General features: G+C 40.4%; 1 protein-coding gene across 2 annotated transcripts in view; it reads left to right on the top strand.

Moving 5' to 3' along the window:
- Positions 1-17,056, top strand: part of MAP2K4 (mitogen-activated protein kinase kinase 4) — a 135,923-nt gene that overhangs the window by 107,501 nt on the left and 11,366 nt on the right. For both annotated transcript variants that reach the window (XM_028089058.2, XM_028089057.2), the window contains 2 exons: positions 12,489-12,566; positions 15,442-15,590. In XM_028089058.2, the coding sequence (XP_027944859.1) occupies positions 12,489-12,566; positions 15,442-15,590 (227 nt within the window). The remainder of the gene's footprint in view (positions 1-12,488; positions 12,567-15,441; positions 15,591-17,056) is intronic.

The following is a 17,056-nucleotide window of genomic DNA, read 5'->3' as shown; positions in this document are numbered from 1 at the left end:
ACATCTTTTCTAATCTAGCATTCCCCAAGTATTTGTCAGTGGAACCCACTTCATTTTATGGCCTGCCTGTTAATAACTAGAAGAGATTCTAGTCTATGGAAAACAGTTTATTCAGTAGTGTTATAAATGACATAACTGTCTCAATTAGGCTTTTCATTTGGAAAAAGTAAGTTTTCTTCAGGGTAGTTAGTTATTGCTTTTACAGCTTCGTCAATCAGTTACATTCCAGTTCTTGCTTTAAAAATTGAAGACTTCAAGCCACAATGAGGTACCAACTCATACTCACTAGGATGGCTCGAATCAACAAGTGAGAAACCGCCATGTGTTGTTGGAGGTATGGAGACGTGGGAGCCCTCGCACACTGCTGGTGGGAGTGTGAGAGGATGCAGCCACTTGGGAAAAAGATGCTGGCAGTTCCTCAAACGTTTCAACGTGCAAGTACAATAGGACCCAGTAGATTGGACTCCCAGGTATATACCCAAGAGAAACGGAAGCACGTGTCCACACAGAAACTTGCACATGAGCGCATAGATGTATAAGAGCCAAAAGGTAGAAATAACTCGACCGTCCATCAGTGGATGAATGCGCAAACAAGATGTGGTCTGAGCGTACAAGGGAATATTACTCAGTGTTAAACCAAAACGAAGTACTGATCCATGCTCTGACATGGGTAAACCTTGAAGACATGATGCTAAGTGGAAGCAGCCAGCCATAGAAGATCACATACTCTGATTCCATTCATATGGAAGTCCAGAATAGTGGAACCTAGAGCGACAGAAAGTAGATTAGTAGGTCTGGTGGTGGGGGCGGTTGTAGTACAGTGAGGTGGTGATGGCCAAAAGTGTGGGGTGGGGTAAGGGTTCTAGAACTGACTGGTCATGGTTGCCCAGCTCTGGGAATATAGGAAGAGCCATTGAATTGAGTGCTTCCAGGGGTGAATTGTATGGTGTGTGGATTATATCTCAGGAAAGCTGTTTAAAAAACAGCAACTAGAGGCCACCTTCTTTGAGTCAGTAGTGAGTCTGCGCTTGGGCACACAGTCCCGGAGAATTTTGACTTCACAGAAATCAAGCTTAGGAAACACTGTCCAGCAACATTGCCATCATCTTTGGAAATGCGGATTTGTGGTTGAGTAACCAGTACCCTTTCTTTGTTCAGCAGTTTGAATGCTTATTTCTGAATGTTAGAAAACAACAGCCCCACCCACCCCATCTTGGGTGTTAAGTCCATGATGATTTTCTTTCTTTTTTTTTTTTTTTAAGATTTTATCTATTTATTTGAGAGAGAGCTAGAGAACACAAAGGGGGGAGGGGCAGAGGGAGAAGCAGACTCCCTGCTGGGCAGGGAGCCCAACATGGGCTCCATCCCAGGACCCTGGGATCATGACCTGAGCTGAAGGCAGATGCTTTAACCGACTGAGCCACCCACATGCCCCAATGATGGTTTTCTTCTAAGAAGAGCTTTCTACTTTAATTTTGAATTTCTTTTTTTTTTAAGATTTCATTTATTTATTTGAGAGAGAGAGAGAGAGAGAGAGACAGCATGAGAGGGGAGAGGGTCAGAGGGAAAAGCAGGCTCCCCGCTGAGCCGGGAGCCCAATATGGGACTCGATCCCAGGACTCCGGGATCATGACCTGAGCCGAAGGCAGTCACTTAACCAACTGAGCCACCCAGGCGCCCTTATTTTGAATTTCTTAAAGATTACATTTTTTGCCTAGTAAAACATTTTGGAATAATTGAGGAAAGAGTCCAGATCTGATTTTTTTTCTCCCTTGAATGCATTCCCAAATGAGGCTCACGTGTCACTTTTTCTGTTTGTACTCATAACTTTGAGATGAACAGCTTATACCCAGTGGCTTGATATTTTCACTTCTGTTGACTTTGAAATCCCATTGCATTATGCCTGTTTTTAAAAAGGTTAAATGAAATAACTCTACATTTGAAGAACTCTGCTATTAAGAGTTTTATAAATGTGTTTCTTATTGGAAGATTATACCCCTGTTCAATACATAAAAGATAAAATACAGACTTTTAAAATGGAGAATTAATTACCCATGATTCTCATTCATAAAGGGAAAAAATTGGTGTGGGCATATGTCCTGCTACATTTTTATGTAAATTTAATCTTATTACACATATGCTTTTTATCTGCTCTGTAGGCATTTGCAGGCATGTTTCCAGGCTGATGCATCTTCATATAAAATGAGTTTAGCCACTAAAAATTAACTGACTTTCTATTTTTGCCTGCTTGTGGATTTTTTTTTTTTTTAGTGTTTTGTTATTCTAAATATTGCTACAAAATTTTTAAGCTATGTCTTCACACAACTCTTTTCTATATTCCCTTGGCTATAAAAGGTTCATGCCTCTCGAGACCTTTGGGGAAACAATGTACGATTGAAAGGGTGTGTTTTTTTAAATAGGTGTCATTATGGGTTAGAGTGTTACAGTTTTATCTTTGTTGAGTTGATAGGCCAGAATGGGATTTGTGAAAAATTTCCTGGGATTTTTGTTATGTATTTTAAAATCATTGAGAAAATTAGATACTTTTGTATTTTTTCTTATATTTGGCCACTTTTATATATTAAACTTTGCCCATTTTTCTATGAGGATGCTAATGAGAATTTTAACCCTTTTCTTATTGGGTTACATATGTTTTCCCAGAAGGTGTCCTTTGTCTTGAAATTTTACATATTTTGTGGTTGACCTGAAGAAATAGAAAAATTCCATGTGGTGAGCTTATCAGTGTTACCTTTATGGTTTCTGGCTGTTAGCATGTCTTGAAAAATCTTTCTTATGCCAAGATTAGACATGGTTGCAGAGTCACATTGGAGTACCTAAGTTTAGGCTTTTGTTTTTTACATTTTAGGTCTTTAATCCTTCTGTGATTAGTGTTGGTGTGTTAGTAAGGGGGAAGAGTGTAACTTTTCTTCCCACAGATGGTTAACCGTTAAGAATTTTTTTAAACTTTTGTTTATTTTTATTTTTATTTATTTTTAAAGATTTTATTATTTGAGAGAGGGAGAGCATGAGCTGGAGGGAGAGGGAGAGAGAATATGAAGCAGACTCCTTGCTGAGCACGGAGCCTGACACGGGGCTCAATCCCGTGACCCTGAGATAAAGACCTGAGCCGAAACCAAGAGTCGGATGCTTAGCTGACTGAGCCCCCCACGGCCCCCCCTTTTTTTCTTAATTCAAGAATAATTAACATACAGTGATGTTAGTCTCAGGTATATAATATAATGACTCGACAATTCTATGCATTATTCAGTGCTCATGGCAACAAGTGCCCTGTTAATCCCCTTCACCTATAAAATAAAAATTTTATTTTTAATTATCTGTTTATTCAAACTCCATTGTGTAGAATCAGTACTCTTGTACTAAATTCTTGGATTTGGGACTGTTTCTGGACTGTGTTGTGTCATCTTTTTGTATGTTTCATATGAACAGTGTATCATTATTAAAAATAACTCAGCAGGAATCTAATTGGCATCTCATTAGACATATAAATTCCTTTGGTTATTGCATTTTTATGTTCTTGAGTCTTTCCAGTGAAGAATATGTTGTTTCTCTCTATTCTGCTGGTTATCTTAATGTTTCTTGTTAATTCTTCTTACAGGCTGTACACATTTTTAAATAAATTCTTTCAAATTTTGTCATTATTTCTGCATACTTGTTTATACCCACTGTGTGTACTTTTTCTTCTTTTTTTTTTGTTTTCAAGCCCAGCGTGGGGCTTGAACTCACGACCCTGAGATCAAGACCTGAGCTAAAATCAAGAGGCGGATGGTCAACCGACTGAACCACCCAGGCACCCCCTTTTTTCTCCTTTTATTCTTTTTGGACCCATCCTAGTGGGTTCTTTTGCTCCCATCACTGCATTTTAACTGCTGTCATCAGAGCGAACACCATCTTTTATGTTGCCGAAGCCTGTGGTGAGTTTTGAGTCATGATCTTCCCTGGTTTTCCTGTAATGTTTGAAATGCTATACTCATGAAGGACTTTTGTCACTTGGTTTTGTGACATACGCTCTTGGCTACCTTCCTGGCTGGACTTTCTCTCCTGGTTCTCTAGGACCTTCTCATCCTCCCGATCTCTTTACACTGGTGTGCCCCAGGGCTGAGTATTCAGTCTCTTTTTTTTTCCTCTTAACTACCCCCATTTTTTTTTAGAGTTCATCCAGTGCTAAGGATTAATACTTTCTTTCTCTTTTGTTCAGCGAAGTGCAGCATCTGTCACTTAGTGGATGCTCAGGAATGGTGAATGCCGATGATTTCTTTCCTGCCCACACCTCGCCTATCAATTCCAAAGTCATGTATCTAGTTTCCTACTTTATAACCGTTCTTAGATCCCTTAGAAGTCTTAAATATAAGAAGTCCATTACTGAGTTCTTGGCCTCATCATATCACCTCTCTGCGCCCTATAAGATCTGGGGGCTGCCTCCTCCCCCACCCCCATTTGTCTATATTTCAGTAAATACCAGCTCCCTCTTTCCAGTTGCTCAGGACACAGACTTAGGAGTTTCGTTTCCTTCTACTTCCCATATTCTGCATCCTGTCCATAAGCAAAGGCTTGTCTGCTTTACTTTCAAGGCATGGAACCCACCCTCTTTTTTAAAAACCATGGATGTTCCTTGGCCCGGCCACTGGCATTCCTCACCTGCCTGATTGCTGCCATCTCCAGGATGGCCTCCGTGCTTAACCTTGCTCTACTGCATAGTCTGTGCTCAACAGAGCAGACAGTTGTCCTTTCCAAGCAGTTGTCAGATGACACCCCCTCATCCCCAAACCCTCATAGTGGGCCTACAGGCTCTGCATGATCTGGCCCTCAGCTGTCTTCCTAAATTGCCCTCATGTTACCTTCAGCCTCGTTTGCCCAGCTCACTGACCTCTCCGTTCCACATGTGTGTGGAAGCATAGTCCTCCCTCAGGGTCTTTTCCTTTCTCCTCTGAACTCTCTCCCCTGTGAATATTTTTAATTTGCCAGTTTTTCACTTCAGTTAGGTCTCAGAGCAGATGCTTCGCTAATCCTGCCTGGACCACCACATCTGACGTGGTGCCCTCCGTTTCTTACTTCCTGGACCCTGCTCTGCTTCGTAACTCATCACCACCTGATTACTTGCTTTAGTATCTGTATCTCCCAAACGGATTTTGAGCCCTCTGAGACCCGAGTGTTTGTGCCTTGCTGTGTTCTTGGGTGCTAAGACAGGTTTTTGTTGCTATTTTGAATGTAATGCGGTCTCTTTTCCTACAGTTGTTGATATACAGAAGAAAGCTATTTCGATTGATACGTTAATTTTATAACCAGCCAAATTACTCATCTACCTCATTTTTGAATAGGTTTCAGACGGTACTCAAGGTACCATTCTGCAAATAATTTTTGCCTTGGCCCTCTTCATATTTATTGATCTTTCTCATACATGTGTATGTATTTACTTTTCTCATATTTACTTCTGTTGCTTTGCCTAGAACATCTAGATGTTGAATGACAGTATTGATAGTAGGATTCTCGTGTTTTTTGGGACTTGAAAGCAAATGCTTTTTTTCTGATTTAAGTCTGTGTGCGTTTCTGTGTGTATGTGTGTGTGTGTATGAGAGAGAGAAGATGAGAATGAATCAGGAACAGCTGTTAAAATTTTATTAAGTGCCTTTTTGGTATCAGTCAATCCATGAGGAAATGTTTCTTCCTGCATAGCTACTAATAGGATGATCATAGTAACATCTATTTCCTGTGGTTGAACCATTCCAGCATTCGAGAAATAATCTCTACCTGGCTCATAGTTTATATGTTTAATATATTTTTACATTTGGTATGTTAGTATCTATAATTTCTGCATGAAACTGTTTAAGTGAGATTGGTTTATAGTTTCATATAGTGAAGGTTTTATATGGGCTGTGCTAGCTTTAAAAATCAAATTGGGAAAATTTCCATCTTTATTTTATTCATACAGTAAAAAGTTAATGATTATCTCATGATCTCATGAGCAAAACATCTTTGACCTCCTCGAGCTCAAATAAGTTTCCCCAGACTTCAGAACAACTGTGGTAGCATAGTTTTCTGTTCTTTGAGATTGAAATCCATCTTAGCCAGGAGTCTTTGAGGTAATATAGAGAATTCTTCAAAACCTGTGAAATTTTACTATTTCCTCAGCATCAGCAAGCGTGTGGGTGTGTATGCATGTGTACATGTGTACACATACATATTTTTGTTTTCTTAGTTTTAAGTGTTACCTGTAAGAGCTATTTACTGGAATGTTTTTTAATATCCAAATGTATGGTAGTTTAAACATTTGTCCACAAGTTCTTTATTACACCTACCTTTAAAAGGTGGAGACCAAGTACTGCCTGACGCATGGACTGAACTTAGTGAGTCATTTCTAATGAAGAACATATGGCAGAAAGGACATTGTGTCCCTCCTGAGAATAGGTCATAAAAAAGCATTGTACCTTCTGTCTTCTTTCTTCCTTGGATTGCTCACTTTGGGGAGAGCCAACTACCATGTTGTGAAGACACTTAAGCAACTTTATGAAAGACCCATTTGGTGAGGAACTAAGGCTTCCTGCCAGGAACTGTGTGAATGAGCTTGGTGACAAATCTCCAGAACCCAGTAAAGTCGTCAGCGCTACCCAACATCCTGACTGTGGTCATGAGATACCCTGAGTCAGAACCACCCATCAAAAATAGTCCCTGAATCCCGAATCCCGGAAACTGTGAGATAATAAACGTTTGTTGTTTTAAGCTACTGAGTTTTAGGATAATTCGTTACACATCATAGCGAACCACTACAAAGTATTTCATTGATTCTTTTTAATCTCTTGGCTTTTTACTTCCCCTCAAAGCTTTGTAGCCTGTGCATTTCTGCCTTTTGGGACATACTGAGATTCTTTTTAGCATGATCAATGACCAGTTAAAAATGAAATATCGGAAAAGGCCTGTTCTGTATTATTAACTACATTTATTCCAAGAAAATTAAAGATTTGTTCAAAATCTGTTAACATTACAATTGTCAGTTTCTCCTTATTTCTTGGTTTTTATTTTACATATTTCAATACAGAGTAACTTGAGTTGTGTATTTATTTTTATATATACTTTTGGATATAAAATTGTTTTATCTTTTTTTGTTGTTGCTCCTATTTTTGTTAATGTTACATACCCTATTCTCTGAGTTGATGTTTTCTTTTAACTTTATACTTTTTTTTTTAAGATTGTATTTATTTATTTGACAGAGAGAGATAGCGAGAGAGGGAACACAAGCAGGGGGAACAGTAGAGGGAGAGGGAGAAGCAGGCTTCCCGCCGAGCAGGGAGCCCGATGCGGGGCTCGATCCCAGGACCCCGGGATCGTGGCCTGAGCTGAAGGCAGACGCCTAATGACTGAGCCACCCAGGCGCCCCTAAACTTTATACTTTTAAAAAGCTTTTTGTTTTTCAAACCTACACTTTGGATTTAGGTTTAAGATGTAGGGTCTTTAAATAATTTCGTGAATCTTAAGTATCTACTCCTCTCAAAGAATAATTTTCAAAATGTTAAAAATATTATGCCTACAAGTAAAGAAAGAACCTGTCAAAAGTACATTTAACTCGTTCATAAGAGCACTGGACAGGGAGGAAGGTGCGACTAGCTCAGGAAGATTTGTGTATTTCAGTATTTGTGGTCCCTGAGGAAAGAACGCTGGGATGGGGTGGCTCATTCAAATACAGTACTGCTCCTCATCTCCATGTCCAGAAAGAAGTAACTTCTGGGGTTACTGAATAGAAATCATTTGCATCGCCTATGGGCAAAAATATACCAGTAATCATGTAACTTAAGTTTCTGGCCCTAACGAATAATAAATATCAAGCAAAATGAAATGACACGTAAATAATCCTTGGGTAGGTTTGTTCGTGCTCCAATATGATCAAAAGGAAGTGAAATCCTCGTTTGACTTATTTACAGGAGTTGGGTAAGTTTTCTTACAGCACACATGTGCTAGAAATCCCAGCTCTTTGACATAAACATACAGCAGTTTCAGAAGGACATGACCGCCAGAACCACAAATGGTAGGCACCCATTTTAAATGTACACTTTGGATTTTGACACATGTAGTTACTCATGTAATGACCTCATCAATCAAGAGATGACCATGTCTGTCACCAAAACAAGATCTTTGGTCCTGTTTTCTGTCAGTGTCAGTTGGATTTGCTTTTCCCAGAGTTTCATCTAAATGTCATCTTAGGCTATGTACTGGTTTGTGTCTTGCCTTCTTTCTCTCAGCATAATGTTTTGAAGAGCTAGCCATGCCATTCTGTGTGTGAGTTCATTCTTTTTATTGCTGAGACATTCTGCCTTGTACTGATAGACCACAATTTATTCATCCATTCACCTGTGGATAGCTTGGCATTACCAAGTTTCTCAGTACCTGCTGTTTCTTTGTTTATTGAAGTCATTTGCTATCAGCAGTGTTTTGTAGTTTTCAGGGTAGGAACTCTTGAACTCTTAAATTTATTCCTAAGGAATTCATGTTTCTTGATGCTCCTGTTGTAAGTGGAATTTAAAAATATATTTTCCAGTATTTTTCTTTTTTTACAAAAAGATTTTATTTATTTATTTGAGAGAGAGCGAGCGGGGAAAGGAGCAGAGGGAGAGGGAGAAGCAGACTCCCCGCTGAGCGCAGAGCCCGACTCGGGGCTTGATCCCAGGACCCCGAGATCATGACCTGAGCTGAAATCAAGAGTCAGATGCTTAACTGACTGAGCCACCCAAGCACCCCTTCCAGTATTTTTCCGTTGTTGTAGAAAAGACAGACGATTTGCATATTTTGTTATTGTGCCCTGTGTCCTTGCTAGTTTCACCATTAACTTTAGTAGGGATTTTCTGTATAAATGGTTGCAGAAGTTCAGGTGTCTGTGAGTAAAATAGTGTTTTGTTTTTTTGTTTGTTTTCCTCCTTACTGTTTTGTACTGGCTCAGGACCTCCAATATAAAGCTGAGTAGAAGTTATACCTTGGGGGCGCCTGGGTGACTCAGTTGGTTAAGCGTCTGCCTTCGGCTCAGGTCATGATCCCGGGGTCCTGGGATCGAGCCCCACATCGGGCTCCTTGCTCAGCGGGGAGCCTGCTTCTCCCTCTCCCTCTCCCTCTGCATGCCGCTCCCCCTGCTCATGCTTTCTCTCACACTCTCAAATAAATAGATAAAATCTTAAAAAAAAAAAGAGAAGTTGTACCTTGTTCCACATTTAATTGGGAAGGGAGTGTTCTAGGTTTCACAGGTAAGTATGTTGTTAGCTCTCGGTGATTTTTGGATGCCCTTTGTGAAATGAAGTTTCCTTCTTTTCTCTTGGTGTGCTAAGAACTGAATTTTGAATTTTGTCAGATGCCTACATTTATTGAGATGATGATATGGTATTTCTTCATTTTTATGTAAATATGGTGCATCACATTGTTTTTCAAGTTTTAAGTCAGTATTGTATTCCTGAGATAAACATCACTTGTTAGTGATTATTACCTCTTCACATGTTGTCAATTAGATTTTCTCATTATTTTTGTTAACAGTTTTTGTGTCTGTGTTTAAGAGGGTTATGAATTGTGTTGTAATGTCTTTTTTTTTTTTTTTGATGTAGTGTTCCATGATTCATTGTTTGTGCATAACACCCAGTGCTCCACGCAGAACGTGCCCTCTTTAATACCCGTCACCAGGCTAACCCATCCCCCCAACCCCCTCCCCTCTAGAACCCTCAGTTTGTTTTTCAGAGTCCATCATCTCTCATGGTTCATCCCCCCCTCCCGATCCCCCCCCAGATTTGTAATGTCTTTATTAATAAGGTTTCCGTAAGTGATTATATTGGCCTCATGCAACATTTTTGAAAGACATTTGTGTGAGACTGGTGTTGTTTCTCCTTTGCATGGTTCAAAGAGTTCACCAGAACCCATCTGGGTTTTGACTTTTCTTCATGGGAGGGTTTTTTTTTTAAATTTTTATTGTTATGTTAATCACCATACATTACATCATTAGTTCTTGACATACTGTTCCATGATTCACTGTTTGTGCATAACACCCAGTGCTCCACGCAGAACGTGCCCTCTTTAATACCCATCACCAGGCTAACCCATCCCCCTACCCTCCTCCCCTCTAGAACACTCAGTTTGTTTTTCAGAGTCCATCGTCTCTCATGGTTCGTCTCCCCCTCTGACTTACTCCCCTTCATTCTTCCCCTCCTGCTATCTTCTTCTTCTTCTTTTTTCTTAACATATGTTGCATTATTTGTTTCAGAAGTACAGGTCTGTGATTCAACAGTCTTGCACAATTCACAGTGCTCACCATAGCACATACCCTCCCCAATGTCTATCACCCAGCCACCCCATCCCTCCCACCCCCAACCACTCCAGCAACACTCAGTTTGTTCCTGAGATTAAGAATTCCTCATATCAGTGAGATCATATGATACCTGTCTTTCTCTGATTGACTTATTTCACTCAGCATAACACCCTCCAGTTCCATCCACGTCGTTGCAAATGGCAAGATCTCATTCCTTTTGATGGCTGCATAATATTCCATTGTGTATATATACCACTTCTTCTTTATCCATTCATCTGTCGATGGACATCTTGGCTCTTTCCACAGTTTGGCTATTGTGGACATTGCTGCTATAAACATGGGGGTGCACGTACCCCTTCGGATCCCTACATTTGTATCTTTGGGGTAAATACCCAGTGGTGCAATTGCTGGGTCGTAGGGTAGCTCTATTTTCAACTGTTTGAGGAACCTCCATACTGTTTTCCAGAGTGGTTGCACCAGCTTGCATTTCATGGGAGGTTTTTAATAACAAATTCATTGAAAAAGTAGTTTTAAGTCTATTCACATTTCTGTAATATTTTTGATAGCTTTCATTTTCAAATAATGTGTCCATTTCCTCTATTTCTGGAAGAGCAGTAGTAATGTCCCCTCTTTTGTTCTGATTTTAGTCATTTGATTGTCTCTCCTTTTTGCTCAGTGTAGCTGAAAGTTTGTCAGTTTTGTTTATCGTTCCAAAGAATCCCTTTGGGTTTTGTTGTCTTTTCTCTGTGGTTTTTGTTTGTTTGTTTTTGTCTATTTTACTTGTTCTTCTGTTTCCAGTTCCTTAAAGTTGTAGAGTAAGGTACTGATTGCGATCTGTCTTGTCTTACAGTATTTGTATTTGGTGCTATCAATTTCCCCCTGAACACTACTTTTGCTGCATTTCCCAACATTTGATGAGTTCTGTTTCATTTTCATTTAGTGCTAAGTTTTTTGTTGTTGTTGTTGTTTTTTCCTTGAGGCTTCCTCTGTGATCTGTGTGTTGCTTAGAAGGTGTCGTTTAATCTCCAAATATTTGGGGATTTCCCAGGTAACTCTCTGTTACTGATTTCTAATTTAGTGACTTTGTGATCTGAGAACATGCTTTGCATGTTTTCTCTTTTTAAAAATAAGGCATGTTTTATGGCCCCGAGCATGGTCTATATCAGTGGATGTTCCATGAGAGCTTGAGAAAAATGTGTATCCTGCCGCTGTTGAACCGAGTATTTTCCTCTCTTGGTTGACTATCTGGGACTTTTTTATGTAATTCATATCTTATCTTAAATACATATTTTTACAACTAAAAACTAAGTAGCTTCCAGTGAATATTGATGCAGCCACAGTACTCATGTTCAAAACAAAAATATGTAAAATAGGTCTCCAAGCCAGTTGTTGCTGACAGGCAGAAATTATAACACAGTCAACTCTTGTACTTCTGGACATTTCTTCCAATAGCAGTGACTCTCAGCCTTTGCCCAGGACCGTTGTCAGCTCTGAGCTACTGGTTCTCTCTTTTCCTCTCCATCCCTTACGCACTGTGTAAATAATGGTCCCTTATCTCAAAGAAATACAAAGAATGCTCCCAAATTACCAAAGATGATTTTTGCTGTTTGCATGATAGGATAATATATTTTGACAGTGCCTTAATTTGGTTAAAAATGACTAATAGATATCTTTAAAGATATGCATAGTGATGCATTTAGCTTTATGATGAAGAATGGGTAGAGTAATTATAATGAATTTAGCTCATGTTTGCTCTTGTATCTCAGATATATTGTGGTGTGGCCTTATTCAGTGAAACAGAGAAGACTTAGTTTTTTTTTTGTTTTGTTTTTTGTTTTTTTCTGTCTACCACTACTTGCTTACTAATCTGACCCTGTAATTCTTTATTTTTTTCACTTTTCCAGTTTTCTTCCTTTTTTCTTTGTTCTCAGCTTCCGGTTTGTAAATGCTGGTGAGTCCTTAGGGGGAGAAATTAGAAGAGTTGCTTTGTGTTCCCTTTATGGAGGTGGTATTGGGTTGGGTTTTGTTGTTGGTGGTGGTTTTCAGTATAATGATGGCTTCCTGTTACTCCCAGTCTGACCCTAGACGTGGATTCTTCTAGGAGTAAGCTGGCATTTCGGCTCCCTGCCCAGCTGTTGCTTCCGTCCTGTTCCTTGAGAGTGTGCATAATGAATGACCATGGCTTCTCTTTCTGTTCCAGCCTGAAAGAATCGACCCGAGTGCATCACGACAAGGATATGATGTCCGCTCTGATGTCTGGAGTTTGGGGATCACATTGGTATGTTTGTCACGGTGGTGTAGCAGGAAATTTAGAATTGAAAGAAAATCTTATCAGCCTTCCATCCCTCATAAGAACTGCTCTTTTTTTTTTTTTTCTCTCTTCTAGTCTTTGGCTTTATTTACCTATTTTTTTCTCTATGGTTATAATCATAGGGATTATGTCTTCTGGTTGTTGAATAAAAGTCTGTGTTTTACTGTAAAAATCAAGCCAGAGTTAATGGTTTCCCTCAAAGTTTTATGCAGCGCCTCGGGTCCTTCAATGTCGCTCTGGATCTCTTGGCCAGAGATATTAGGAGTCATCACCTGCATCAGGAACAGGGACAGGGGAGGGCGGCTCACCTGCAGTCAGGGCAGCGGTGCCTGGCTCCTCCCACCTCAGGGAAGAGCAGTGTGTCCGGTAATACTCTGTACAGGGTGGGTATTAGGCAGACATGTTTACATGTACGAAAATAGTTTCTGCTTGGAATCTTCTGTACTCTGAATAGAATGAATGAGTGAGCTGAAAGTAATTCAGTTCTGGAGGAACACTGACTACCTAGGTGATAATTCTAATAAAAGTTCTACCTTAAACCAACACTGAGAAGAGTGAGAAAGCTACTTAATTTGCAACTAAGTTCAATGAAGTAAACTCTTCTTTCTCACCTGCAACTGGACTGAAGTTTTCCTTTTGTCTTAAAAGTATCTTTATTTGCTTATTACTTCCTATTACTAAATTTTGTTTTGAAATTTTAGATTTATTTTCTTGTGCTTGCTCTCTTATAGCTCAGTGGCATTTTTCTGACTTTGGACAGCTGCTTCTACATTGTGGGAATTTCCCATCACTAGATGGGGCTGTGTTCTGTTTGGGAGGCAGCCCAAACTTTTCCTTTCATTTCCTCCCATTTTTAATAAGGTCCCACGGCCCAGAGGTAACACAGGTTCTGAGCAGAGAATTTTTTTTGTAGCTTACTAAATAATCTCCATCTGTTCATTGGCATTATGTGGTCTTGAGGTCTTCCTTTAGATGAGAATCACATACCCTTGTTAGTGATCCTGGTGAGTCACATTCCCGGGCCTAATGAATTCTCTGTCCCGAGAGTTGAAGGCTAGTAACTCACCTCTGCAGAAGACTCCGTCCGGTTTCTCTCGTGACCTGATATGGGCAATACCTCCTGGAGTCTTTTCTCATTGTGAAGCCAACTGACCAAAGGAGAGACGTAATCCCTTCTTTAGTTAGGAGAGAACATGAAACTTGGGCATCTTTTAGGTCTGGTGACTGGTCCAAAGGCCTACAGCACGACCTGTAGCATCCCACTGAGGTACCTAACCGTGTGCATATAAAGGATATTCACGATTCAGAAACACCTGTCTATGCCCAAACCAGTTTCGTTTAAAGAGAGTATTTACTTCATCATAAAAAGAGAATTTTATTCTGTGAAAAGTTTAACAGGAACATTTTCAGCAACTTCTTTTAGTATACCTGGCTAAACTTTGTTTAAAAGCAAGGCATTCAGTACTTATAATAGTTTCATAGTCTATTTTCCATATGGATGATCTTAAAAAAATTAAGAAATGTGTGAAATTAATTTCTAAGTTCCAAAGTCCTTCACTTTCTATGGTGCATTTTACCGTTTCCTTCTCTTATTAACATCTATTCTCAAGAATGAATCTGATAAAGTTATTCCTAGTGTTGTGAATAACCAATAAGGTTTACTTCATCCCGAGCATTTGTATTTATATCAGAAAGAAACCTCAGCCAGAGGACTGAATTTCTGCGTGTGTGTGGCATGCCTGCCCGCCCCCCACAGGCATATGTGTGTGTGTGTCTGGGGATGGTGGCAAGCTGAAGGTGCCATCTTAGGGTGAAGAAGGACTTCCGGCCCCAGCCTCCCACTGGAGGATGCCCTTGTTGTTGCTTGGTAGCTTTCCTTTCACTGTATAAACCAGTAATTTAATACTCGACTAAATCAACACCACCCGATATCCCTGAGCTGAACAATCTCTGAGACAGTGTCCTCAGACAGCGCTGTCTCACAGATGTCTTCTCCCAGTGAGCTTGGGGGTCTCACCCTCCCCTAACAAGTCACCTGTCAGTACACCCAACATGGGGCTCATTTAGGCCATGCTGCAGATTTAGACCTATTTTTTGGAAAAAGCACAGTTTTTTTGTTTTCATTATCCTCAGAACAGGGCGAGAGAAAGATGAGAATACAGTCCACAAATATGTTTGACCTTTGGTGCATTGGGACGTACGTCCGTAAGATCCTACAGATCTGGTTTGGTGTGGTTTAGAGATACTGTCCCAAGCATCATTGTTGGGGTTCGGGGTTTGACCCAGACTTGATTTCTTCAGTTATAGTAATAATCTGCTTGTGGGTGAAATTGTTGTAACCACAGGATGGCTGGAGTACAGAATTTCCATGTTGCTTCCTTTGAGCTCCGGTTGGTCTTTTGTTGCTTGAAAGTTTGCTTACCTTCAAAATGATTTTGACCACTGTTCTGGACATGGCCTTCCATTCAGATAACTACAGATTGTGCACACTTCACACCAGGAAAGTTCTAGAACCAGCCTTCCAGGATCCTTCATACAAAGGATTCAGAATTGAGGGCTACCCCCCATGCGCTTAGGCAGTGGCGACACTGTCTGGGTTTAAATCTGGTGTTTCCTTTTAGTCTCAGTCCTGGAACTCAGTTGATCTTATATTATCTTGATTTCTAAATACCCCTTCCACTTAGCCTTCATAACTGCGAAAATTTCACCTCACCCTCATCTGGGTTCGATTCAAGGCTTTACAAGAATTTTGCTTGGAATTCAGATTTCAGTGTGGGTGTTCCAGTGAGGAGCAGTAAATAATGCCCAGTATATTTTGTTTTTCCCTCTGTGTTCTCTTTAGTACGAGTTAGCCACAGGCCGGTTTCCTTATCCAAAGTGGAATAGTGTATTCGATCAACTCACACAAGTCGTGAAAGGGGACCCTCCACAGCTGAGTAACTCTGAGGAAAGGGAGTTCTCCCCAAGCTTCATCAATTTTGTCAACTTGTGGTGAGTACTTGATTTCTGAATTCCCGGAAACCATGTGGTGAGGACAGCGAGCCTTACTTAGCCATGTTGGTGCTTCACACTGGGGAAGGGGAGCTTCTTCCCATCACTCTGCCTCCTAGCTGGGACTCTGGGTCACACCGGCCGCAAGGACGGTTCCAGCTGGCCTGGAGAGCATCACTCTCTCACTCTACGACTGGATACTGATGAAAAACAGATGGTGGTGGGGAGGTTGCTGCCTCCAGATTCCTAGTGCCTTGTAGCAGAAATACAACCCAGGCGAGACTGGTCGTCTTAGTCTGATGTGGTTCTAACAGTGAAGTTGTACTGGAATCACCTGGAAGCTTTTCCTAAGTCAGGACCCTCCCGGGTCAGACTGCAAGTTGCAGGGTGGATCTCCGCTCTGATGTAGCCTGTAACACATGGGGTGCGCGTGGTAGAGCCAGGCCCCGAGCTCAGCTGGTGGACAGTGTATTGGCTCTCTGAAACCTTATTCCGAGGGAGGTGTGAACCTGACCCCTGGTGGTGTTTGTTCACCTTTAGTGGGTGTGTGTGCACATACACATCCATGTGTGTAGAACGTAAAAATAAATACGTGCAGATACGGCAGGAATACAGTCGTGCTTTTTACTGTTCGAGTCTGTGTTTTAAATGAGACCTGTTTTGTTACCATTTGAATATCTTTGATAATTTATCCAACATGATTTAAAAATAAGATATGTTTTTGAGCAAAAAGCCTTCTTGAAAATGCTTTTCTTGCCAGGAGTGCTGTTTCTCGCTCCTCTCTCTCGTCCCTTTAAGACTTAATATTTCATGGTCTAGCATTGCCCTCTTTTCAAATAATCAGGAAATATTAAAATAATTAGAAAATACAGTTAGAAAATATTTCATCTTCTGTAATTAAATTCTCCTTTTGCATTGGTTTTCCAGAGGAGGGAGGAATACCTCAAGGTTTTCTAAGATGACTTAGATCGGCTGTTTTTCCTTTTTAAAAACAATCCACTTCTACCAGTTTGCACACAAATATGCAGTTTATAGAATTGCATGCGATCATTTTATATATTCCATTTTAATGAAATAATTCGTTTAAGTAATCTGTGTGAGTCATGGAGCAGAGTTTCTAAAATGATCACCTGTGAACCCTCCACTAGAGTTGCTTTCATCTTAATCCCCTGTTCTCCTTACTGGTTTTGTTGGATACATGTGTAGTACTTGTGTATTTTTTCTTTCTGTGTCCCTTGGTGCAAGTATACCCCTACAGATAATGGTTATAGACATCAGTGTCTCATTGTTTTCCCTGAGTAGGTCCATGCTTCCAGCTCATTCCAGATCATCGGGGCCGTAGTCGGAAGTCCATCTGTGTTTAGGACCTGCTCCTATCAGCTCTCCATACTTGTCTCTCCTCCCTTCCGCTGTCCTTGGGCATTTTCTGTCCTCTCTGACCTGGATCATTCAGGTTTCTGTTGGCT

This window comes from Eumetopias jubatus, unplaced genomic scaffold (genome assembly GCF_037043125.1).
Source record: "Eumetopias jubatus isolate StellerSeaLion01/CBP00866 unplaced genomic scaffold, mEumJub1_p1.0 scaffold_10, whole genome shotgun sequence".
NCBI lineage: Eukaryota > Metazoa > Chordata > Mammalia > Carnivora > Otariidae > Eumetopias > Eumetopias jubatus.
This window is presented reverse-complemented; position numbering and strand designations above follow the sequence as displayed.